Below are 25271 nucleotides of genomic sequence, written 5' to 3' on the forward strand. Positions count from 1 at the left end.
CTACATATTGTTGGCATGGGACACAACAAAGTGAGATTGTTTACTATGTGCGTGAGCTATAGTCTACATAAATAATCAACAAGGGGCTTTCTTTCGAAGAACAGGGCATGTGGTGCGGTGCAGAGTAAGAGATGAGGGAGGAGAGAGTGGGAACCAACCTCACCTCACCTCCATGGCGTCGCTTGGTCTGCACTAGCAGCAAACAGCAGCAGCAGGGTTGGAGGAGAAGCCTCCCTAGCAGATCAATGACATCGGTCGGCCGGTCGCACTAGTAGCAGGATCGTATCAGAGCCTCCACCGTGGTGGTCTTGACTGACTAAATGCATGAAGAACCCATCGACGGCCGGCGCCACGACCGGAGAAGGCGACGAGGAGGCGGATCCGCGCCTGGACGCTGCCGCTGGGTTGGGCGTGAACGCCCGAGGCAGCGGATGGGTGGCGCTCCTCCATGTCGCGGCACACCTTCGCTATGGTTTTGGGATCCAGCGGCTATGGGGGTGAAGGGAGAGGGGGTGCGGGTCGCTGGTGATGGGGTTGGGGAAGAGCTCGACAGCGTCTTTCGCATCGGCCATGGCCACCGGAGCTCGTTGGAGGCACGCCAATGGTGGAGACGAGGTCTCGTCCCAAACCCTAGCCGTGGGGGATGGGTTGGGCGCGGGTGTTGGAGGCAGGGAGGGACGGATCTGGCCGGAAGGATTAACGAAGCATGGCGAGGTGGACTCGGCAGGGTCCTCCGTGCCGGCTATGGCTGCTGGAGCTCAGTGTTAAGGTCGGCGGCGGCGCCTAAGCCTAGGTCGCAGGAGGGCAGAGAGGAGATGCGGATGCGGGGGAGAGGGGCTTCGACGCGGCAGGGTGGGGTTCCTTTTCTTTATTTTCCAATTACTTTGCCGTCATTTGGACTAAGGGCAGACGGCAAAGCCATGGCACCGTTAACTGCCGTTCGCTTGCACACATGGCAAAATATCTTTGCTGTCATCAATTTTTTTTATACACGGCAAAATATTTTTTTGCCGTCATTAGTATACTTTAAAGACAGCAAAATTATATTTTTGCCGTCATCATTAACTTTTTACTATTTTGCCGTCATCTGATTTTCTTACGGACGGCAAAATATTTCTTTGCTGTTAGTTATTCTTTGCCGTCAGGTCAGTGACGGCAAAATAATCTTTGCCGTCTGCCCCGACGATTAGGTGACGGCAAATAACTTTTTTGTAGGCAAAATAGTTGATTCCTGTAGTGAATGTGTGTGTTGCTCTTTCTTTAGTGGTGTCATGTGAATGTCGACTACATGACACTTCTACATATTTAGGCCAAGGAGAAATCATTGGGACATAATAAGTAGATGATGGGTTGTGAGAGTGACAAAATAATAAATCCTTGTTTATGTGTTATTCTATAAGGGGCTGATTTTGATCCATATGTTTTATACTATGATTAGATTTATCTTAATTCTTCTTTCATAGTTACGATGCTTGCGAGAGGTGGTAATCATAAGAGGATTGTTTGTTCAAGTAAGAAGATCACCCTAGCACTGGTCCATCCACGTATAAAATTATTAAAGTACCAAACACGAATCAACTAAACATGATGAATGTGGCTAGACGACAACTCTCACCTGTCCTCGAGAGCACTTTACTTCTTATAGGAGAACTTTCCGACTTTTCATTTGTTATAAGAATGATTGGGCCACCTTGCTGCAGCTTCATTATCATTGTTACTTGTTACTTGTTACGAATTACTCTACTACAAAATTGTATGTTATTGCTACTCTCAATGCTCGTAGTAATTACCTTGCTGAAAAGCACGTGTCATTTTCTCCCGTTCCTTGTTGGATTCGATATTTTTATTTATCGAAAAGACTATGATTGATTCTATATACTTGTGGGTCATCAAATTATTTCTAAAAGTTGACATGAATGTGCAAATATAATGGAAATCCCATTTACACACGTAAAGTATGCTGATGTGACACAGTATTGCGCTGACATGGCATTGGGGTCCAATTGTAAAGACAAACATGATTTTAGTTGAACTAGGAGTCCACATACGGAGCAAAATGAGTGAATCTACACTCTAAAGTATGTCTATATACATCCGTATGTAATCCACTAATGAAACTTCTTTAAAGACTTATGTTTAGGAACGGAGGGAGTATAAGCAAAAGAAGAGAAGGACCAGTGTGTAACTAATGCAAACTGTACAATATGTGATAAGTGTGTACATCAGAGCAGGATAATATACAGAGATGGAAAGTATAGCATAGACAATAACATGAGAAAGGGATCATTTTTTTTATTGTCTCACTCTTGTTTTAGTCACTGCTGCTACTTGGTCCAAATAGTTTACATGATTGCTGACAGTTTTCAAATTATATGAACAAAATAAGAAAAGGGCTAGAATGTACCTAAAGCGGACTGCATAATTGGATGCATGAAGAAAAATTATTCAAGATATTATAAATTGGTATCTCTAGTCAACAATAGAAATATTTGACAGGAATCCAAAATGTGCTAAAAGCACTCATAGAATATGCACGAGAATTTTTTTTGACGTATATGTATGAGAAAAATTGTCAAAGTATATCTATAGTGCTTTTAGGCCTATATGTTCATTAGTAGAGTGTAGTTTGGTCAAGTTAGGATGATATTGTCACAAAGAAGTGAGGAACAGTGAAAGAAAGAACTTTCTATTACCTTTTAATTATGTGTACTGGCTTTGTTATTTGGTCCAAAGACTGTATATGGCAGCTAACAATTTCAGAACTGCATTGAAAGTGAAGAAAACGAAAGATGTTCAGCATCCGTTTCAGTCAACTATTTGCAGCTCATGGCTTGAAAAAAGAAGATGATGTATAAAGAAAGATGCAAGAGAGTGCAAAATGGAAGAAGATCAGTGGCCAACTGGCCATTAGTTTGTAAGCTCAGAACAAAATAAAGTATACAGTTAAACTGGATCCATAGTTAGCCAATATATGTAGCCAAAGATCCGAAAACCAGAATCTTTTAGCTATTGTATCATCACTGCCGCTTGTTCGGACAGCAGAACAGTCTACCCTGGTTCGTAGAAGATATCCATGAAAGAGTTAGGAAGACCTAGAAAAATATAAGATTGACAGGTACAAATGGGCTCAATCTGAAAGTCATGTAAAGAGTGTGTCCAAACAAATTAGTCAAACAACCACAAGAATAAGAAAGAGAGCCACCTAAATCCATTACCTGAATTTTTGTACACAGTGCCGAGAGATGATGAACTATTGGACCATTCTAACCAAAGCTGACTTAAAGAAAACTTTGCTACCAAAATGAAGCTGCTGTACTGAATCTTTGAACATGTACACTTGGTCCGCAACAGGTTCTCCTACAACAAATAAGAATTCCAATCATTTAATACAATGTGATAGAAAATAGAAGCAGTAAGTAAAAAAGATTATGATGTAAAATGAGGAAGATTATACTGTAAGAATCCCAACTAATTAAAAATATAATAGGGAAAAAGATATGTGTTGTAAAGTGAGGAAGATTACCTTTTACCTCTGCACATTAGCGTCACGCATCAAAATGGGAAAACTGAATCAGAAATGAGAGACATGGGTAATTGGGGGGAGAGGGCTAGGAACCTGCATCTAAGAGCTACGTGCCCATCACTTCTCTGGTCACGCTCCAGCAAACCGATTGAGCATGCCACTGTGCCCATTCCGGACAACTCTGAAGCCAAGGACGACAATGGAAGGGAGGCCTCACAACGTGGCCCGCGCCAGCGCCAGTGATGAACGCCTCCAGCAGGCGGAGTCAAGGAAGTCGTAGGAGCTCATCCATGTCGTCCCAGAAAGGTGCCTCCGCCTGATCTCCCGCGAAGTCGGCTGCCGATGGCCATCGCCCTTGCGACTGTTGGTTCTCCCGGACAGCACCTTATCCCCTAGCTTGTACGCCATCACCGCTGATGCGCCGCCCCACTGCCGCCGTCCCATGGCCCTAGAGAAAGAGAGCGAGAGAGCGAGAGATGGGAGAGGGATTTGGAAAGGAGGAGGTGTCTAGAGGAGAAATTGGTCGGTGGTTTTCTAGATGGGTCGAAGCAGGTGATACGTGGAAAGAATTGAGGGGCGGAGAAGCACGTCATAGGTCAAAGCGGTGGGCCGGAGACTACAAAGCCACATCGAACCGGTGAAAAAATTAGTAGTGAACCAGAAGAAAACCAGACACACGTGTCAAGAAATGAAAGAGTCATGCTAGAACAGGGAATTCACCTCACGCTGGCTAGCTTAGTAGGTATAATATATTGTTATATATGGCATTGGGCCTCGCCTCTTAATCCCGAGGGCTAACAGGCTAGCACCACTCCACCGTACAGGTTTATGTGCCAAACTTGTTTCCTTAGTCTTAGTGTACGGTAATCTTCTATTTTCAAAAAGCTACTACCCACTAACTATTTTTTTAGACATGTAACTATGTCATAAGAAAGTTATGCATGCAAGTCATAAATTACATTGTTTGCATTACTTTATGTATGCAAGCACCACATCATCAATTCATGCATGTTACTCACAATTTATTTTCTATATTAGATCTTTTATTAAAAATATACGTGTTCGTCACTTGCACCATACCTATGTACTTTACATTCACGTTTTTATTAGAAATGACATTCTTTTAACAAGAATTCTTTTTTTCATATCCTTTATATTTTCTTCATTTTTAAGTTTACATTGGCTTCCCATTAGTTATACATATTTTTAGCAACTTTTATGCATTCTTTTAGCAAGTTTCCCGCAACGACGCGTCGGGGCATCATCTACTCCCTCCGTTCCTAAATATAAGACCTTTTAAGGATTACACTATGAACTACATATGGATGTACATAGACATATTTTAGAGTATAGGTTCACTTCTTTTGTTTCGTATGTAGTCCATAGTATAATTTTTAAAAGGTCTTATATTTAGGAACGGAGGGAGTAGTATATAAAGTTTGTGCTACTTACCAGGCTGCAGTTAATGGGGCCCGTTTAGCACATATTCATTTAAAAAGCAGTAATAACTCATTAATTATAATTCACGATATTACAAATAAAGTCCAACTATTGGTGTTATATAAAAATTTATAAATATTATACATAAAATTAAAATAATTAACTTATGAAAAATTTTCATGTATTATTTTATAAATATTTTATATAATTTAAATAATATATAAAAAATAATGTTTGTATAATGTAGTTAATACAAATATTTTTTAAAATACAGTTCGTAAATATATTTTCATTATTCAAAAAATTGTGTAATTCTATGTACATAATATGTAGTTTAATAAAATGTTCCAACAATTTAAAATTATTCATAATTTAAAATTTAAAATGCATATATGAATGTTCACTGATGGATATACTTACATCATATAAAAATTAAGAATATACGTCATGACGAATTATACACCAGTGAATATTTATAAATATGTAGTAAATTTTGTTATCCATGCATGTACAAAATTTTTCCATTTGTTAAATTTTTATAGTATTTTCAATATATTAATTGAATATTCTAGAAACTACAGGAACGTTTTTAGTAATTTATTTTATTTCATGCATCTATATATATATATTTTGCGCACACTAATATTTGTGTACCACGATGTTATTATATATCTTTCACAAATATTTATAACCATATACCACCATATTTGTGTACTACATTGGCATCGGGTCTGGTTTATTGATTTTTTAAAATACACGCACATGAATATTTGTTACATTGTTTTGTAAAAATACAACATATGCTAAATGGGCCGCACAGATTGCAGACCATTTAAGCAGCACAAACATTTTATCTTACAATACATTAAGAATAAGGGGCTGTATTTTGCACATATACCTTTCGGGTGGACAAGCTAGCACAGCTCGCCCGCACCCTTTGGGTCGCAGTGCACCGTTTCTTCCTTTAAATTTTCCCTTTGTACTGATAGTCGCGACCCACTAGTCATAGAGACATAGTATTCAACTAATATCAGGTTTCGTCTATATATGTGAACCCTGTCAGCACATTTTACTTCTAGAAATAAGATTACGTATTTGCTAATTCTCATCTAGATGAAAATTAGCAAAGTCTCACATCTTACTCCCACACATCATTTAAATAATAAAACAAAGTATAAAAAATAAAAATCTGCACGAATCTTCATAAAAATCAAGTGACGTATGAGTTAGATGTGACTTGATTAAGTCTCATCTAGATGAGCCCTAGACAAACCCATAAGATTAAACACGTTCATACCAAGTTTTAGTACGAGTTCGGCATACTTTTAATAGTTTTAAGTTCATACACTAAAGTGAAAAACAAATTTAATTACCAATATCCCTAGTAGTTTTCCTGTAACATGTGCGATACACCTGATAATTCAACCCTGAGCTTGGGCTCATATGAGCCTGGTGAACAGTACCATGATTTATAGTAGAAAAAAGTTTAAAAATATTCAAATATTTTTATGGTGCAAGAGGCTCCTGTACATTAACTTCATGTAAATTTTATGAAGTTTGGTCATTCGAAGAACTCGTGGCAAAAAGACAAAATCATGCATGAACAGTATGATTTTCAAAAGTTTCTCAGACATCTGAAATTTGTCTTTTTTGCCACGAACTCCTCGAATGTCTAAACTTTATAAATTTTTATAAGGGGGGGGGGGGGGGGGGCACGGTTTTGCTCCCTGTCTTATATATAGGCTTCTTGTTTCGCTTCCGAGCTCCTCCGATCCTCGCGAGCCGCGACGCGAGGGAGAGCAAGGCGTGCGCGGACGCCATGGCGAGGGCGGCGTCGGAGTGGGGCTTCTTCCAGGTGGTGAACCACGGCGTGGGGCTGGAGCTCCTGGAGGAGATGAGGCGGGAGCAGGCGAAGCTATTCCGCCTGCCGTTCGGTACCAAGGACAAGGCCGGGCTCCTCAACGGCTCGTACCGGTGGGGCAACCCGACGGCCACGTCGCTCGGGCAGCTCTCGTGGTCGGAGTCCTTCCACGTTCCGCTCCCCAGCGTCTCCCCGGAAGGCTGCGATTACGGGAAGCTCAGCACATTGAGGTACGTACGTACGTGCGTAAGCATGCATGCAAGCCCTTGTGCATGTTCGATTACTCGAGCTGATGAGCAACAGTTTTGTTGTTACTCGAGCTGCAGGGGAGTGATGCAGGAGGTGGCGGACGCGATGTCGCGGGTGGCGGACACGGTGGCCGGGACGCTGGCGGAGAACCTCGGGCACGAGGCAGGGGGCGGCGGCGGCGAGTCGGCGTTCCCGGGAGGGTGCGACGGGACGACGTGCTTCCTGCGGCTGAACAGGTACCCGGCGTGCCCGTTCGCGGCGGACTCCTTGGGCATGGTTCCGCACACGGACAGCGACTTCCTCACCATCCTCTTCCAGGACCAGGTCGGGGGCCTGCAGCTCATCAAGGACGCCCGCTGGGTCGCCGTGAAGCCGCACGCCGAAGCGCTCATTGTCAACGTCGGCGACCTGTTCCAGGCGTGGAGCAACAACAAATACAAGAGCGTGGAGCACAAGGTGGTGGCCAACTCCAGCGCGGAGCGCTTCTCCGTCGCCTACTTCCTTTGCCCGTCCTGGGACTCGCCCGTCGGCACATGCGGCGAGCCGTCGCCGTACAAGCCGTTTACCTTCGGGGAGTACAGGAGGAGTGTGCAGGACGATGTCGAGAGAACCGGGAAAAAGATTGGACTCCCCAACTTTCTCAAGCGTTCTACCGTTGATGGCCTCGATCACAACATCGTCGACCACTCTTATTAACTGTGTCATCACCGTCCGGAGTGTGGAATCGGCACACCTCAATGATAGGTATGCTTGTGGGTATTTTAGATGAAAAAAAATCATGCAACCTTGTGGCATAGATGTAGTACAACGGCAGAGTCGTGGACTACAATGAATGTACACATTTGTTTGGGATCGATCCTAACCAGTGACCGAGCCAGAATTTGATCCTAACCAGTCTGGTATCATTCGGTCGAACAGGACAACGTTCCAGCACGCGTCACAGGGTGGCTAGACCGGTTGGAGGTGGTTATCATGACATGCTTTCATATGGCCTCTATAAAATTGGTCACTGATGTATATAATACATGAGGAAAGTCTATAGGCATGGTTTAGGGATGTAGGTATTCATGTTGAATCTTGTCAACAAATCTCAGTGTCGTGTTGTGATTGCTGGTCTTGGTGAAACCGCCGCGCACCTCAGATTTCTAACAAAACAGAAGAGACCCCTTGATAGCTTAGATTTGTATCAGTGCCGCCATTGACTCATAGTGCTTGCTGGTACTGCATGGTCTGTCCAACCGCATCTTCCGACGACACTCAATTCTACCATCTATTTGGACTTACTTGTCTTTTGACAAAGTTCCCAGTATTAGAGAGTTTACAATTCAAAAATTATTGGGAGTGATCTAGAGGAACAATTGTCAAGAAGCTTTTCATCCAAAGGGTGTGATGCAAAAAAAAAATTGCAGCATACTCCCTCTAGGTTCTTGTGCTTGTCACTGCCTTGGAGAACTTAACCACAAAAATCAACACCACAAGCTCTGAGAAGGCACCATTCCAGATCATCCGCTTTGCGGCCCACTGATTTGGCCCACGGTAAGGGACAAAACCGTCGTTGTTAAGCATCATCCGTTAGAACGTCCCATACTTGTTATATCCTTGAGTGACCACATTCTCATTATCGAGTCAAAGGGAAACACTAGAGTAGCTGATACGGCTCTACCTTCTGCAAGTCCTGCTTGGACCATTCCGAGAGAAAAAACGTCCATGACATGGTGATAAACTCATGTACAATATATTTGAAGCCACCGCCGACATCAGATCTAGTACCAGTGCAATGAAGATGATGCCATAGAACACATAATTCTATGAGAAAGTCAAAGTAGCACCACCCTAAAAGACTGAAGAAGCTCGTTAACTCATAGAGTTGAGTTGGCGAGAGTGGGGACACTCACTACTAGGGAAAAGACTAGTAGTAGTGTGGGTGACTGCGCTATTACTAATGCGTTACAACTAACTGATAGTAGTAGCGCGGGTACCACCTACGCTACTAGTAACAATTTGTAGCGCATGTCTATAACTCGCGCTACTATTATTAATTTCAAAAACAAAAAAAATCTCGATCCCATGCGTGCTGCCAATGGTTCGATCCAGCGACGGCATGGGTCGCAGGAGACCCGGACGGGCAGCGGTATATCAGATATGACAATGACTATTGGAGAGGACCGGATTCAGGGCAGAGCAAGACAACGGTGGGGGGGGGGGGATCCTCTTTGTGGCCAAGGTAGAGAGCTCCTGGTCGTGGAAGCACTACAAACAAGGAACACTATAGCCATGGAACGACACCATAGCCATGGAAGCACTACTAACAAGGAACACTAATCCTATCCTAAGTTGAGTCCGCACCAAAAACAAAAACAAAAAACCTCCCCTCTGTTCACCGGCGATCACAATTTTAATTGATTAATCCAATATTAAAACCTATGCACCAGCTCAAAAGTGTACAAAACATTATCCTCCCATGGCAACGAATCGTGTATACCTAAGGTGGACCGCGAATTCTCGTGATCTAATTTCTATAATCACCATGTGCTAATAATCAACTTATTCTCTAAAGCACATCTAGTCTCTTGCACCTTGCTTAAAGTTGCTCAACTTTTTGCCTTCTTTGTTGATCACAGGAGGATTCGTCTAGCATCCTCAACATGTCTCCACCTTTTCAAAAAAACAGAGCATATATATCATTACATCCTTTTTGCTAGCATTGACCGTAAGCAAGTAATGCGACGAATCTTCCTTCCTTGCCATGTATGTTGCTATAAATGGAGGTGGTTCTTTGATTTATAGATGTAGATACACCTATTAAAAAAACACATTTTAAAATGTTAAAAATTCCAAACAATAATGTACTAGAACACTGACACTCATACAGATTATATGCAAAGTGACAAAGCTATTGTGCATGTGGACAGTTCTACAAATAAAAGGGTTCAACAACTTGTACAACACTCGTCCATTGGAGGAAAATAGAGGCTTTTAATTAAGTGTCTGGCTAGATCTCAATAGAATGAGATTTAACAAAGTCCCAGTCAAGTGAGATAACCTATAAGACAAAAGGAAAAAAATACACGATCTCCATGTAAAATCTTAAGAATATAGCATCGATTAAGAATACTTAAGTCACAATCGATTGAGTTTTAGCAATCCCGTTGAATTAAGTAGTCACCTACTCTGGATAGTATTCATAGGTAAATTTGAATTAGTCAGTGCTTGTAAGTAAATTTATCTATTATATAATTATATACGATGAGTGAACTTTCGATCAGAAATGTTTTTGTAACCCGCAAACAAATGTTTTGATACTTCCTCCGATTCAAATTACTTGTAACTTAAATGAATGTTTCTAGCATTCAAATACGTGTAAACAGATTAGTTTATGCGAGGAGTAATATGGATGGGATTGAGTGCCATTTTGGGCATTCATCCACTTTGTCGAATCCGCCGAAAAAAAATTAATTAATTATTTCTTATGTTTTTAAATATAAATATATTTTTAAATTTCTAGAACTGTTCACATGCACAATTAAACGTGAGAATGGTTATTAATAAACCAGGTGTAATGGTTCGGTTCTTATTTTGGGTTTGATTGGTTCAGGTTTTATTGGGCTGAATTTTTTTAGTTTGGTTTTGGTTTGGGTATGTGGAGAAACCAGTTTGGTTATAGTTGGTTATGTGTTTAAACGGTTTGGTTATTAGCGGTTATAAACTATGGGTCCAAACCTGTTTATAGGCATTGGTTATACGCAATAAACAACGACGACCGAGAACGAGTATCTTTGATCCGCGTGCATGCTGTAATGCACTATGTAATTATGTATTATGGGAAAACGGCAGATAAAAATCAGAAGTGTTTTCTTGTGCTTTCGCTAAGCAATTTGGTTTTAATACACTTGTTATTGAACTTTTCAGCCATGAGCATGTTTTTTTTTTTGCCTCTTACTGTGTGTTGACTGTATCTCGGGGATTACTTTGTTTCTAAACTGTTGTAGATGCACTTATGCCTTTTCTATGTCATTTGTTTCTTAACATGTTAATTTATGCAATTATATATACATTAAAGCAAACCCATGGTTATGTACTGTGTTTAAACCCACGGTTATGTTTTGGGTGGAAAAAAATAATGGGTTTGGTTTGGTTGGGCTAAAAATGACACTAAATGAATATGATTCAAGTATGATTTAAAAAAATAAATGAATGAGTATGATTCAAGTATGGTTCAAGTATGAAACCATTCATGCACAATAGCTTGACCTGCAAAAGCAACCTTCTCTATCGATCCTGCCGCAGGCATCGATATGATTTGACGGTCAGGAAATGGGCCGAGGGCACGCTTTGTGCTGCCGCCGATCGGCCGATGTGTACGTGGCGAAACATAGTCTCCTCAAATGAGCCAGAAAGTTTCTTGCATGTGTGGTGGAGAATAGACGCTTCGAATTAAATAGTCACCTACTCGTTGGTAAATTTGAATTTAGATGATATTCGTAGGTAAATTTGCCTCTTATTTTTGTGTCGTATGCTCATAAAACTTTGGATCACAAACGTTCTTGTGACTAGCAGACAAGTTGTGTACACCAGTTTGGTCATTCATCCACTGCACTTTGTCGAACACGAACAAGAAATTTCAATTACTATTGCTCTATGGGCACATGATGAGCTTCAGTGCAAAGGTGACCTTCTCCATCGATCCTGCCGCGGGCATCACTCGGATTTGACGCTCACAGAACGGGCCGAGCGCAAGCTTTGTGGTGCCGCCGATGTGCACGGAATCATCTCTCGGGCATCCGTGGCGAAACATAGTCTCCTCAAATTGGGCATTTTTTTGTGTGTGGTGTGGGTTCTCAGCCAAAAGAAGTGCCATTTGCTGCACGCATCTGTTTCTGAATATATTCGACTGTTCTAGTAGATTTCTGTACGACGCACGTATGGGCATTGAGTAATGGCCATACGATTTCAAAAGGCCTCTGTCGTTGTTGGGTGCGAGGGCGCGGTGACACTTGCCTCTCGTTTTTCCTTTTATTTTGGGAAAAGTTGTCCCTGCATTATATTCAAAGAAGGTACTCGTACATTACACCAGTGGGCTAGAATATACACTTCATCGACACCAGTAAGGGACGCGGAAATAAAGTAGCATAATTTTTTACAGGATGCACGCAACCATGTGAAGGATGCAGCATGTCATGTGGCCTTGAAACGGACCGGTCGAACGCTCGAATCAGCCTCGGATAGTGCCGCCAGAATCTTTGAATTTTCAAACTTGCCCCTCTTGGCACTTCTTTTCCGAAAGTTGCCCGTCTCTGTCATTTCCATTTTCTAGCGCTCAAGCGTCTCAATTTCAGGTTATATGTGTGATTCAAACCGTTGATCTGCCCCGTGATTTGAACAGGTGTTCCGACAGTAATAGAATAAAAATTGGATGAAAATTCTTAACTGTTTTAATAGGGGACAGTATGGATGTTATTCTATACAAATACCTCGGCGGACCGATCTTCCACATATTTTTACATGTGCATATGTTGCATCTTCCATGCTGTTACATACCTTCTTTCATTTTTCAACCCTGTTCGACCAGTCCTTCATCATCTTCTTTCTTTTTCAACCATGTTCACCTTCCTCTTGCTTCGGACCAGTCATGTTTCACTCTCAGGTTTCACCATTCTTTTTTTCCCTTATGTGCAATTACATTCCTTGACTTCATATGAACTCATCAGTTCGTCATGTTCTGTCTCTTTGCAACTTCATGCCATCATATTTTTAATGAAAACTTTGTACACTAGTTGCACATCCTCTTCCTGTTCTGCCGGATCTCCATGCAGGTCCTGTGATTTCGGAGGCCCGGGGTGAAATTAAAACCGGCCCTTAATATGACACCAAACTTATAATCAAACAATATACATTTTTTTGTTGAGTAAGCGGTGTACATATATGAAATGCAAGTGAATCCAAATGCAATATTTTTGTTAATTAATTTAAAAATGTTATCTGCATTTTTTTCCCAAGAAGCAAAAGTTGCTGGTGATGGTATCAAAATATCGACATCATCTAATATATATTTTTTCAATGCATAAAGTTTCTCTTAAGAAATCTGTCGATACATTATGTATATGGTTCTATCAGACCATGTATATGTTTCCTCTCTCTCTTTCTGACTACCGGATGCAAACCTTTTAGATGATGTGATGGTGCCAAAATTAAAGAAGCAATTAGTAATTGAAACTAACATAATTACATAAACCTAACGAAAGCGATCATCAATTTGACTTGAATATATCGCACAGGATGGTATTCCTAGAAAAAAAATTGCACAGGGCAAAGGTGAGATGTGTCTTCTCTCATCCGGTGACGGAGCATCTGCTGCTGCTTGCGCTGTGTGTTGCTCTCGTTCCTTGAGTCGCCGGGAATCATCGAGATAAAATAAGTTCATCGAGGCGGCGTACACGCAAGGTTAATTGGGGAGATGGAGATAAGCCTCGACCTTGAGCCATCGCCGGTTGTTGATTAGATTAAGTGAATTGGGCAATTAGCGATTCTCCCGAAAATATAGCTAATTAGTAGCGCCACCACAGTATCATATGCATGCGTGGCCCAGGCCTGCTCGCAGCTCCTGTGCACAGGCCTGCTCGTGCACAATCTTTTTTTTTAGAAATCTCGTCCTCTTTATTCATCAAAAACCATGATCATAGGTAAAAGGTTTGGATCATGAGGGTTGCCTAACCACACATGTCTACCAATTTCTAGGTTACATGTAAACTTTGCGAGATTGTGAGGCTCGAAATTAAAATTCCTACGTTCATGACTAAAAAGAGACAGAGCTAAACCTATTACAATAGTTCATGATTTCATGTACTATAGCTGCATTCGGATCTCGTGTCCCCTTTGTAATATCATCCACCACCCCAGCGCAATCCATGTGATGTGAATGTGTTTCACAGCCAATCCTCAGCGAGAGATAGTGCTTCTCGGCAGACTTATGTCTCCAAAATCTGTGGATCATTAACATTTTTTTTTGCGGGGTAAAGGAGTTTTATTACTGGATAATAGTGTTACAATCAAGAGGCCATAGCTCCTCAATACAAGGTGGAGCCGAAGTTAACCATACAGCAGTAGTACTCTCCGTACGGCTATAGTTGGCCAACCGATCTGCAACTCTATTTTGACTGCGATGAATTTTCTAAGGATAAAACTCCCTATTACACATTAACTCCTTGATCTCAAGAACCAGATGCCCATATGCCGAATGCTCCAGTCCCTTGCTCAACAAACTTGATAATGCTTCCGCCGAGTCCGACTGAACGACCACTAGAAATGCGGAATGTTGGATGGCCAAGGCCATGCCTTGCATTATCGCATGTAGTTCGGCTTCGAGCGCGTCATTACAGTGAAATATCACCCGGTACGCAGATAAGATGAGCTGTCCATTGCTGTCCCGTAATACCATCCCCGCGGCGACCGATCCATCAGAGCCATCGAACGACCCGTCCACGGATAGAGCAACATGCCCTAGAGTGGGATTTGGCCACGGCTTGGCCAAGGGCGCCGTCTTCTCAAGCATTGGAGGGGCAGCCGGAGATGGCATCTTACCCTTGATGGTTTCATCAGTTGAGAACCGGCCAGCCAGCATGACTGACTTATAGTAGCTATCCAGAAAATCGACCGTAACATGGACTGGAGGCACCTCCTTACCATGTCTTTGATCTGACCATAGTTGCCATATACGCCAGCAAATCATAATGATCATGTCCCGTATGTCATCAGGGCACCTGGACAAGAGATGTAGTAACCATTCCTTACCGTTATCGATCAAAACCTCATCGCCAGAAAGTGGCCATCTAGTGCGCATGCTAAGCCAAACACTTCTGGCATGAGGATACGCCACTAAGGCATGGAAGGAACCCTCCTCCTCCACCCCGCACAAGGGACACGTGGATCTGGTAGCCAAATGCCTGTACACTTTGCACTTCTGCGTTGGGAGGGCATCTGTAGCTGCTTTCCAAGCTGAGATTTTCATACGTTGAGGGACCGATGATTTCCATATGTAGTTCCAAAGATTGCGGCTCCCATGTGAAGCAGAACTAGAAGAACCAGCTGCGAAGGAAGCATCATGATCGCATGTGGCCAAGAAATACGCGCTTCTCACCATGAACAACCCACTTTTATCTGGTGCCCAAGCAAAAAAAATCGGTGCGCTGCCTAGGCGAGGTGCGTATCCTTAGTATATGCTGAATGTCCATCGACCAAAAATGTTCTCTTAATCTGTCCATCCGACAAGCTCCATTGTTATCTAGAAAATAGACACTCTATTAAAATGGCAAGTTCACTTTGGTGTAATTGGTCTATAAGAATATGGCCGAGGGATCCACGGGTCTCTCCAAGTCCGAATAAGGGTACCATTCCCGACGCGCCAAATTATGCCCTTCTTTAGTAACTCGAGCCCATGCGATATACCCTTCCAGACCGCTGAGCCATTACCCTTGAACACAGTATCCAGGAGATTACCGGCTGCGTAATACTTCGCTATCAACAGTCTTGCACATAAACTGTCCGGTGTATCAAGAACTCTCCAGGCCTGTTTAGCAAGTAGAGCTTGGTTGAAAGCCCTCATGTCTCTGAATCCCATACCACCCATGGCTTTTGGTAGCTTCATCTTGTCCCAGCTTAGCCATGCCATTTTCCTCTTCCCTTTCTCCACCCCCACCAGTACTGTTTAATCATACGGGTTAATTCATCCCAGACTGATGCAGGGAGCTTAAAAACACTCATCACATAAGTTGGAATTGCTTGGGCCACTGACTTGATTAAAATCTCTTTGTCGCCAGTTGACATATATTGTTCCCCCCAATCTACCAACCTCTTCCTTAGTCTTTCCTGAATAGATTCAAAGTTGCCTTGGTGCATTCTCCCCTCCGGCATAGGGAGACCTAAATGCTTAGGTTCAAAACATTGCTGAGTAATTTCCAGAATTCCCTTAATTTCTGTAGCGCCCGCAGGTAAACAATGCTCGGAGAAAAGGATGGAACACTTGGATGGATTAATGAGTTGGCCCGTGGCCTCCGCGTAAGTGCTCAACAAACCCTTCACCAGCACAACATGTTGCTCTGACGCTTGAAAAAATAATAGAGAGTCATCTGCAAATAATAGATGTGATATCTCGGGAACACCTCGACATATTTTGACCCCTTTCAAACCATCCTCCACCATTGACTTGTTGAAGAGAGCTGACAAGGCATCAGCTATAAACAGGAAGAAAAAGGGGGACAATGGGTCACCTTGCCGAAGTCCCCTAGAAGGGGTGAAAGACTCCGTTAACTTGCCGTTGAATTTCACCGAGTACTTGATTGATGTCACGCATGCCATGACATGGGAAATCCAATGCTGAGAAAAACCCCACCTAAGAAGGGCCTTCTCCAAAAACACCCAGTCAACACGGTCGTATGCCTTGGATAGATCAAGTTTGTATGCGCACAAGGCCTCCGAGTTTACTGATAATGTCTGAATATGATGGATACATTTAAATGCTATAATGAAATTATCTGTGACGAGCCTTCCCGGAATGAAAGCACTTTTGTTCTCCGAGATAAGCTCAGTAAGAAGACGACGTAACCTGTTTACCATACATTTCGACACAATCTTGTAAACGATGTTACAAAAACTAATGGGTCGAAAATCTTTGAGTTCCTTCGGGTGTTGAACTTTTGGGATCAAGACAATGGTCGTATCATTGATCCTGTCAGGCATGATTCCTGTAACAAAGAACTTCTAGACTGCTGCAACAATTTCCTCTTTTAGCATAGCCCAATTACGTTGATAGAACCGGCCGGGAAAGCCATCCGTGCCCGGAGCCTTTAAGGGGCCGATTTGGAAAAGGGCGTCCGAAATTTCCTGTTCGGAATATGGTTTACGAAGTGACTCATTCATGTCATCTGTGACTCTAGGAGTAATGCATTGTAAGACCTTCCTGGGGTCAAGAGTTGGGTCCTTAGTATTGTTGGGTAACGTAGCATAAATTCAAAATTTTCCTACGCATGTTCAGATCTTCCTATGGAGAGACCAGCAACGAGAGAGGGGTAAGAGCATCTTCGTACCTTTGAAGATCGCTAAGCGGAAGCGTTTGCTAGAACGCGGTTGATGGAGTCGTACTCGCGGCGATTCCGATCTAGTGCCGAACAACGGCACCTCCGCGTTCAACACACGTGCAGCCCGGTGACGTCTCCCGCACCTTGATCCAGCAAGGAGGAGGGAGAGGTTGGGGAAGAAGACCAGCAACACGACGGCGTGGTGTTGGTGGAGAGACGAGGTCTCCCGGCAGGGCTTCGCCAAGCGCCGGCAGAGAGGAGGAGGAAGAAGTGCAGGGCTGCGCTGAGGGAGAGAGATTAAAACCCGTGTCTCAAACAGCCCCGAACCTCATCTATATATAGGGGGAGGGGGAGGGGGCGCAGCCCTTAGGGTTCCCACCCCTAAGGGGTGCGGCAGCCCTCAGATGGGGAAGGGGTGGCGGCCAGGGCAAGGGGGAGGGGTGGCGCACCCCTCTGGTGGGCCTAAGGCCCACCTGAGTTAGGGTTCCCCCCCTCTTTTCCTTTCCCCTGCGCCATGGGCTGAGTGGGGAGGCGCACCAGCCCAACTAGGGGCTGGTTCCCACCCCCACTTAGCCCATCTTACCTCTTGGGGTCGCAGCCCCCCTTCGGTGGTCCCCCGGGACCACCTCCGGTGGTCCCGGTGGTCCCGGTACGTTACCGGTGATGCCCGAAACACTTCCGGTCTCCGAAACCATCCGTCCTATATATCAATCTTTACCTCCGGACCATTCCGGAGCTCCTCGTGACGTCCTGGATCTCATCCGGGACTCCGAACAACTTTCGGTAATCTCGTATAACAATTCCCTATAACCCTAGCGTCATCGAACCTTAAGTGTGTAGACCCTACGGGTTCGGGAGACAGGCAGACATGACCGAGACACCTCTCTGGCCAATAACCATCAGCGGGGTCTGGATACCCATGGTGGCTCCCACTAGCTCCACGATGATCTCATCGGATGAACCACGATGTCAAGGATTCAATCAATCCCGTATACGATTCCCTTTGTCTGTCGGTATAGAACTTGCCCGAGATTCGATCGTCGGTATACTTATACCTTGTTCAATCTCGTTACCTGTAAGTCTCTTTACTCGTTCCGTAGCACGTCATCGTGTGACTAACTCCTTAGTCACATTGAGCTCATGATGATGTTCTACCGAGTGGGCCCAGAGATACCTCTCCGTCACACGGAGTGACAAATCCCAATCTCGATTCGTGCCAACCCAACAGACACTTTCGGAGGTACCCGTAGTGCACCTTTATAGTCACCCAGTTACGTTGTGACGTTTGATACACCCAAAGCACTCCTACGGTATCCGGGAGTTGCACAATCTCACGGTCGAAGGAAAAGATACTTGACATTAGAAAAGCATTAGCATACGAACAATACGATCTAGTGCTAGGCTTAGGATTGGGTCTTGTCCACCACATCATTCTCCCAATGATGTGATCCCGTTATCAATGACATCCAATGTCCATGATCAGGAAATCATGATCATCTATTGACTAACGAGCTAGCTAACTAGAGGCTTGCTAGGGACACATTGTGATCTATTCATTCACACATGTATTAGTGTTTCCTGTTAATACAATTATAGCATGAACGATAGACGATTATCATGAACAAGGAAATATGATAATAACCATTTTATTATTGCCTCTAGGGCATATTTCCAACAGTCTCCCACTTGCACTAGAGTCAATAATCTAGTTACATTGTGATGTATCGAACACCCATAGCATCATGGTGTTGATCATGTTTTGCTCGTGGAAGAGGTTTAGTCAACGGGTCTGCAATATTCAGATCCGTGTGTACTTTACAAATATCTATCACTCCACTCTGGACATGGTCCTGGATGGAGTTGTAGCGGCGCTTGATGTGCTTCGTCTTTCGGTGAAACCTGGGCTCTTTGGCTATGGCAATGGCTCCAGTGTTATCACAGAAGAGTGTCATAGGACCCGACGCGCTTGGAACCACTCCAAGGTCGGTGATGAGCTCCTTCATCCAAATTCCTTCATGAGCCTCTTCTGAAGCAGCTATGTACTCCGCTTCACATGTAGATGCTGCCACGACTTCTTGCTTGCTGCTGCACCAGCTCACTGCCCCACCATTCAACACATATACGTATCCGGTTTGTGACTTAGAGTCATCCGGATCTGTGTCGAAGCTAGCGTCGACGTAACCCTTTACGACGAGCTCTTCGTCACCTCCATAAACGAGAAACATTTCCTTAGTCCTTTTCAGGTACCTAAGGATATTCTTGACCGCTGCCCAGTGTTCTGCACCGGGATTACTTTGGTACCTCCCTACCAAGCTTATCGCAAGGTTTATATCAGGTCTGGTACACAGCATGGCATACATTAGAGAGCCCACGGCTGAAGCGTAGGGGACAGAACTCATCTTCTCTCTATCTGTTGCCGTGGTCGGCGACTGAGTCTTACTCAATCTCATACCTTGCAAAACTGGCAAGAACCCTTTCTTTGAGTTTTCCATATTGAACTTCTTCAGTATCTTGTCAAGGTATGTACTTTGCGAAAGACCTATGAGGCGTATCGATCTATCTCTATAGATCTTGATGCCTAATATGTATGCAGCTTCTCCAAGGTCCTTCATTGAAAAACTCTTGTTCAAATAGGCCTTTATGCTCTCCAACATCTCTATATCATTCCCCATCAATAATATGTCATCCACATATAGTACGAGGAAAGCTACAGAGCTCCCACTCACTTTCTTGTACAGACAGGCTTCTCCGTAAACCTGTATGAACCCAAACGCCTTAATCACCTCACTAAGCAAATGTTCCAACTCCGAGATGCTTGCACCAGCCCATAGATGGAGCGCTGGAGCTTGCATACTTTGTTAGCACCTTTAGGATCGACAAAACCTTCTGGTTGCATCATATACAACTCTTCCTTAAGATTCCCGTTAAGGAACGCTGTTTTGACGTCCATTTTCCAAATTTCATAATCATAAAAGGCGGCAATTGCTAACATGATTCGGACTGATTTCAGCTTCGCTACGGGAGAGAAAGTCTCTTCGTAGTCAACTCCTTGAATTTGTCGAAAACCCTTTGCGACAAGTCGAGCTTTGTAAACGGTTACATTACCGTTTGCATCAGTCTTCTTCTTGAAGATCCATTTATTTTCTATGGCTCGCCGTTCATCGGGCAAGTCCACCAAAGTCCATACTTTGTTCTCATACATGGATCCTATCTCGGATTTCATGGCCTCAAGCCATTTGTTGGAATCCGGGCCCGCCATCGCTTCTTCATAGTTCGAAGGTTCACCGTTGTCTAACAACATGATTTCCATCACTGGGTTGCCGTACCACTCTGGTGCGGAGCGTACCCTTGTGGACCTTCATGGTTCAGTAGTAACTTGATCCGAAGCTTCATGATCATCATCATTAACTTCCTCTTCAGTCGGTGTAGGCACCACAGGAACAACTTCTTGCGCTGCGCTACTTTCCTGTTCGAGAGGGGGTGTAATTACCTCATCAAGTTCTACCTTCCTCCCACTTACTTCTTTCGAGATAAACTCTTTCTCTAGAAAGGATCCGTTCTTGGCAACAAAGGTTTTACCTTCGGATCTAAGATAGAAGGTATACCCAATAGTTTCCTTAGGGTATCCTATGAATACGCATTTCTCCGCTTTGGGTTCGAGCTTTTCTGGTTGAAGTTTCTTCACATAAGCATCGCAGCCCCAAACTTTAAGAAACGACAACTTAGGTTTCTTGCCAAACCACAGTTCATACGGTGTCGTCTCAACGGATTTAGACGGTGCCCTATTTAAAGTGAATGCTGCAGTTTCTAATGCGTATCCCCAAAATGATAGCGGTAAGTCGGTGAGAGACATCATAGATCGTATCATATCTAATAAAGTGCGATTATGACGTTCAGACACTCCGTTGCGTGGCGGTGTGCCAGGCGGCGTTAGTTGTGAAACGATTCCACACTTTCTTAGGTGTGTGCCAAACTCGTGACTCAAATATTCTCCTCCACGATCAGATCGTAGACATTTTATTTTTCTGTCACGTTGATTCTCAACCTCATTCTGAAATTCCTTGAACTTTTCAAACGTCTCAGATTTGTGTTTCATCAAGTAGATATACGCATACCTACTCAAATCATCGGTGAGAGTGAGAACATAACGATAACCACCGCGAGCTTCAACGTTCATTGGACCACACACATCAGTATGTATTATTTCCAATAAGTCGGTGGCTCTCTCCATTATTCCTGAGAATGGAGTCTTAGTCATCTTGCCCATGAGGCACGGTTCGCATGTGTCAAATGATTCAAAGTCAAGAGACTCTAGCAGTCCATCAGTATGGAGCTTCTTCATGCGCTTAACGCCGATATGACCAAGGCGGCAGTGCCACAAGTATGTGGGACTATCGTTATCAACTTTGCATCTTTTGGTACTCACACTATGAATATGTGTAACATCACGATCGAGATTCATCAAGAATAAACCATTCACCAGCGGAGCATGACCATAAAACATATCACTCATATAAATAGAACAACCATTATTCTCTGACTTAAATGAGTAGCCGTCTCGCATTAAGCAAGACCCTGATACAATATTCATGCTTAAAGCTGGTACTAAATAACAATTATTAAGGTTTAAAACTAATCCCGACGGTAGATGTAGAGGTAGCGTGCCGACGGCGATCACATCGACCTTTGAACCATTCTCGACGCGCATCGTCACCTCGTCCTTGGCCAGTCTCCGCTTATTCCGCAGTTCCTGCTTTGAGTTGCAAATGTGAGCAACAACACCGGTATCAAATACCCAGGATCTACTACGAGCGCTGGTAAGGTACACATCAATAACATGTATATCACATATACCTTTAACGTTGCCGGCCTTCTTGTCCGCTAAGTATTTGGGGCAGTTCCGCTTCCAGTGACCTTTTCCCTTGCAGTAGAAGCACTCAGTCTCAGGCTTGGGTCCGTTCTTTTTCTTCTTCCCGGCATCTGGCTTGCCGGGCGCGGCAACAGCTTTGCCGTCTTTCTTGAAGTTCTTCTTACCCCTGCCTTTCTTGAAACTAGTGGTCTTGTTGACCATCAACACTTGATGCTCCTTCTTGATTTCTACTTCTGCATACTTGAGCATCGAGTACAACTCGGGAATGGTTTTCTCCATCCCTTGCATGTTGTAGTTAAGCACAAAGCCTTTATAGCTTGGTGGGAGAGACTGGAGGATTCTGTCAATGATAGCATCATCCGGAAGTTCGACTCCAAGTGAAGTCAGACGACCGTGTAACCCAGACATTTTGAGTATGTGCTCACTGACAGAACTGTTCTCCTCCATCTTACAGCTGAAGAACTTGTCGGAGACTTCATATCTCTCGACACGGGCATGAGCTTGAAAAACTAGCTTCAGCTCTTGGAACATCTCATATGCCCCGTGTTGCTCAAAACGTCTTTGGAGCCCCGTTTCTAAACTGTATAACATGCCACACCTGACCAGAGAGTAGTCATCACTCCGCGCTTGCCAGACGTTTAGAACGTCCTGCGCTGCTGCGGGAGCGGGAGGGTCACCTAGCGGCGCATTAAGGACATAAGCCTTTTTAGCTGCTTCAAGGATGAGCTTCAGGTTGCGAACCCAGTCCGCATAGTTGCTACCATCATCTTTCAGCTTGTTTTTCTCTAGGAATGCGTTGAAGTTGAGGTTGACGTTGGACATCTACAATATTTATAAAGACAACTTTTAGACTAAGTTCATGACAATTAAGTTAATTTAATCAAATTAAGTATGAACTCCCACTTAAATCGACATCCCTCTAGTCATCTAAGTGATACATGATCCATGTTGACTAACCCGTGTCCGATCATCACGTGAGACGGACTAGTCACCATGGTGAGCAACTTCATGCTGATCGTATTCAACCATACGACTCATGTTCGACCTTTCGGTCTCTTGTATTCGAGGTCATGTCTGTACATGCTAAGCTCGTCGAGTCAACCTAAGTGTTTCGCGTGTGTAAATCTGGCTTACACCCGTTGTATGCGAACGTTAGAATCTATCACACCCGATCATCACGTGGTGCTTCGAGACAACGAACCTTCGCAACGGTGCACACTTAGGGGAATACGTTCTCGAAATTTTAGGAGGGATCATATTATTATGCTACCGTCGTTTTAAGCAATAAGATGTAAAACATGATAAACATCACAATGCAATCATATCGTGACATGATATGGCCATTATCATCTTTGCTCATTCGATCTCCATCTTCAGGCATCGCATGATCATCATCGTCACCGGCGTGACACCATGATCTCCATCATCATGATCTCCATCATCGTGTCTTCGTGAAGTCGTCACGCCAACTACTACTATCACTACTACTATGGCTAACCGTTAGCAATGAAGTAAAAGTAGCAAGCACATGGCGTTGCATCTCATACAATAAATTAAGACAACTCCTATGGCTCCTGCCGGTTGTCATACTCATCGACATGCAAGTCGTGAAACCTATTACAATAACATGATCATCTCATACATCATACATGCAACATCACAACTTTGGCCATATCACATCACATGTCAAACCCTGCAAAAACAAGTTAGACGTCCTCTAATTGTTGTTGCAAGTTTTACGTGGCTGATTTGGGTTTCTAGCAAGAACGCCTTCTTACCTACGTGACAGCCACAACGATGATATGCCAAAGCTATTTACCCTTCATAAGGACCCTTTTCATCAAATCTTTGAGTTCCTTCGGGTGTTGAACTTTTGGGATCAAGACAATGGTCGTATCATTGATCCTGTCAGGCATGATTCCTGTAACAAAGAACTTCTAGACTGCTGCAACAATTTCCTCTTTTAGCATAGCCCAATTACGTTGATAGAACCGGCCGGGAAAGCCATCCGTGCCCGGAGCCTTTAAGGGGCCGATTTGGAAAAGGGCGTCCGAAATTTCCTGTTCGGAATATGGTTTACGAAGTGACTCATTCATGTCATCTGTGACTCTAGGAGTAATGCATTGTAAGACCTTCCTGGGGTCAAGAGTTGGGTCCTTAGTATTGTTGGGTAACGTAGCATAAATTCAAAATTTTCCTACGCATGTTCAGATCTTCCTATGGAGAGACCAGCAACGAGAGAGGGGTAAGAGCATCTTCGTACCTTTGAAGATCGCTAAGCGGAAGCGTTTGCTAGAACGCGGTTGATGGAGTCGTACTCGCGGCGATTCCGATCTAGTGCCGAACAACGGCACCTCCGCGTTCAACACACGTGCAGCCCGGTGACGTCTCCCGCACCTTGATCCAGCAAGGAGGAGGGAGAGGTTGGGGAAGAAGACCAGCAACACGACGGCGTGGTGTTGGTGGAGAGACGAGGTCTCCCGGCAGGGCTTCGCCAAGCGCCGGCAGAGAGGAGGAGGAAGAAGTGCAGGGCTGCGCTGAGGGAGAGAGATTAAAACCCGTGTCTCAAACAGCCCCGAACCTCATCTATATATAGGGGGAGGGGGAGGGGGCGCAGCCCTTAGGGTTCCCACCCCTAAGGGGTGCGGCAGCCCTCAGATGGGGAAGGGGTGGCGGCCAGGGCAAGGGGGAGGGGTGGCGCACCCCTCTGGTGGGCCTAAGGCCCACCTGAGTTAGGGTTCCCCCCCTCTTTTCCTTTCCCCTGCGCCATGGGCTGAGTGGGGAGGCGCACCAGCCCAACTAGGGGCTGGTTCCCACCCCCACTTAGCCCATCTTACCTCTTGGGGTCGCAGCCCCCCTTCGGTGGTCCCCCGGGACCACCTCCGGTGGTCCCGGTGGTCCCGGTACGTTACCGGTGATGCCCGAAACACTTCCGGTCTCCGAAACCATCCGTCCTATATATCAATCTTTACCTCCGGACCATTCCGGAGCTCCTCGTGACGTCCTGGATCTCATCCGGGACTCCGAACAACTTTCGGTAATCTCGTATAACAATTCCCTATAACCCTAGCGTCATCGAACCTTAAGTGTGTAGACCCTACGGGTTCGGGAGACAGGCAGACATGACCGAGACACCTCTCTGGCCAATAACCATCAGCGGGGTCTGGATACCCATGGTGGCTCCCACTAGCTCCACGATGATCTCATCGGATGAACCACGATGTCAAGGATTCAATCAATCCCGTATACGATTCCCTT

The 25271-nt window shown here is 44.2% G+C and overlaps 1 protein-coding gene across 1 annotated transcript; it reads left to right on the forward strand.

The window, feature by feature from the left end:
• The first annotated feature begins 3999 nt into the window (after positions 1-3999).
• Positions 4000-7769, forward strand: LOC123450748 (gibberellin 2-beta-dioxygenase 6-like). Its single transcript, XM_045127852.1, has 3 exons — positions 4000-4075; positions 6727-7054; positions 7151-7769. Exons 1-3 carry the CDS (start codon positions 4000-4002, stop codon positions 7767-7769), a joined length of 1023 nt encoding a protein of 340 aa, XP_044983787.1.
• Positions 7770-25271: the final 17502 nt, after the last annotated feature.

This window comes from Hordeum vulgare, chromosome 4H (genome assembly GCF_904849725.1).
Source record: "Hordeum vulgare subsp. vulgare chromosome 4H, MorexV3_pseudomolecules_assembly, whole genome shotgun sequence".
Taxonomy (NCBI): domain Eukaryota; kingdom Viridiplantae; phylum Streptophyta; class Magnoliopsida; order Poales; family Poaceae; genus Hordeum; species Hordeum vulgare.

Coding starts and splice junctions, on each gene's coding strand:
- LOC123450748 (XM_045127852.1), top strand. CDS start 4,000: ATGGGAGAGGGATTTGGAAAGGAGGAGGTGTCTAGAGGAGAAATTGGT. Junction 4,076..6,726: donor TTCTAGATGGGTCGAAGCAG/GTGATACGTGGA, acceptor TTCGCTTCCGAG/CTCCTCCGATCCTCGCGAGC. Junction 7,055..7,150: donor GGGAAGCTCAGCACATTGAG/GTACGTACGTAC, acceptor CTCGAGCTGCAG/GGGAGTGATGCAGGAGGTGG.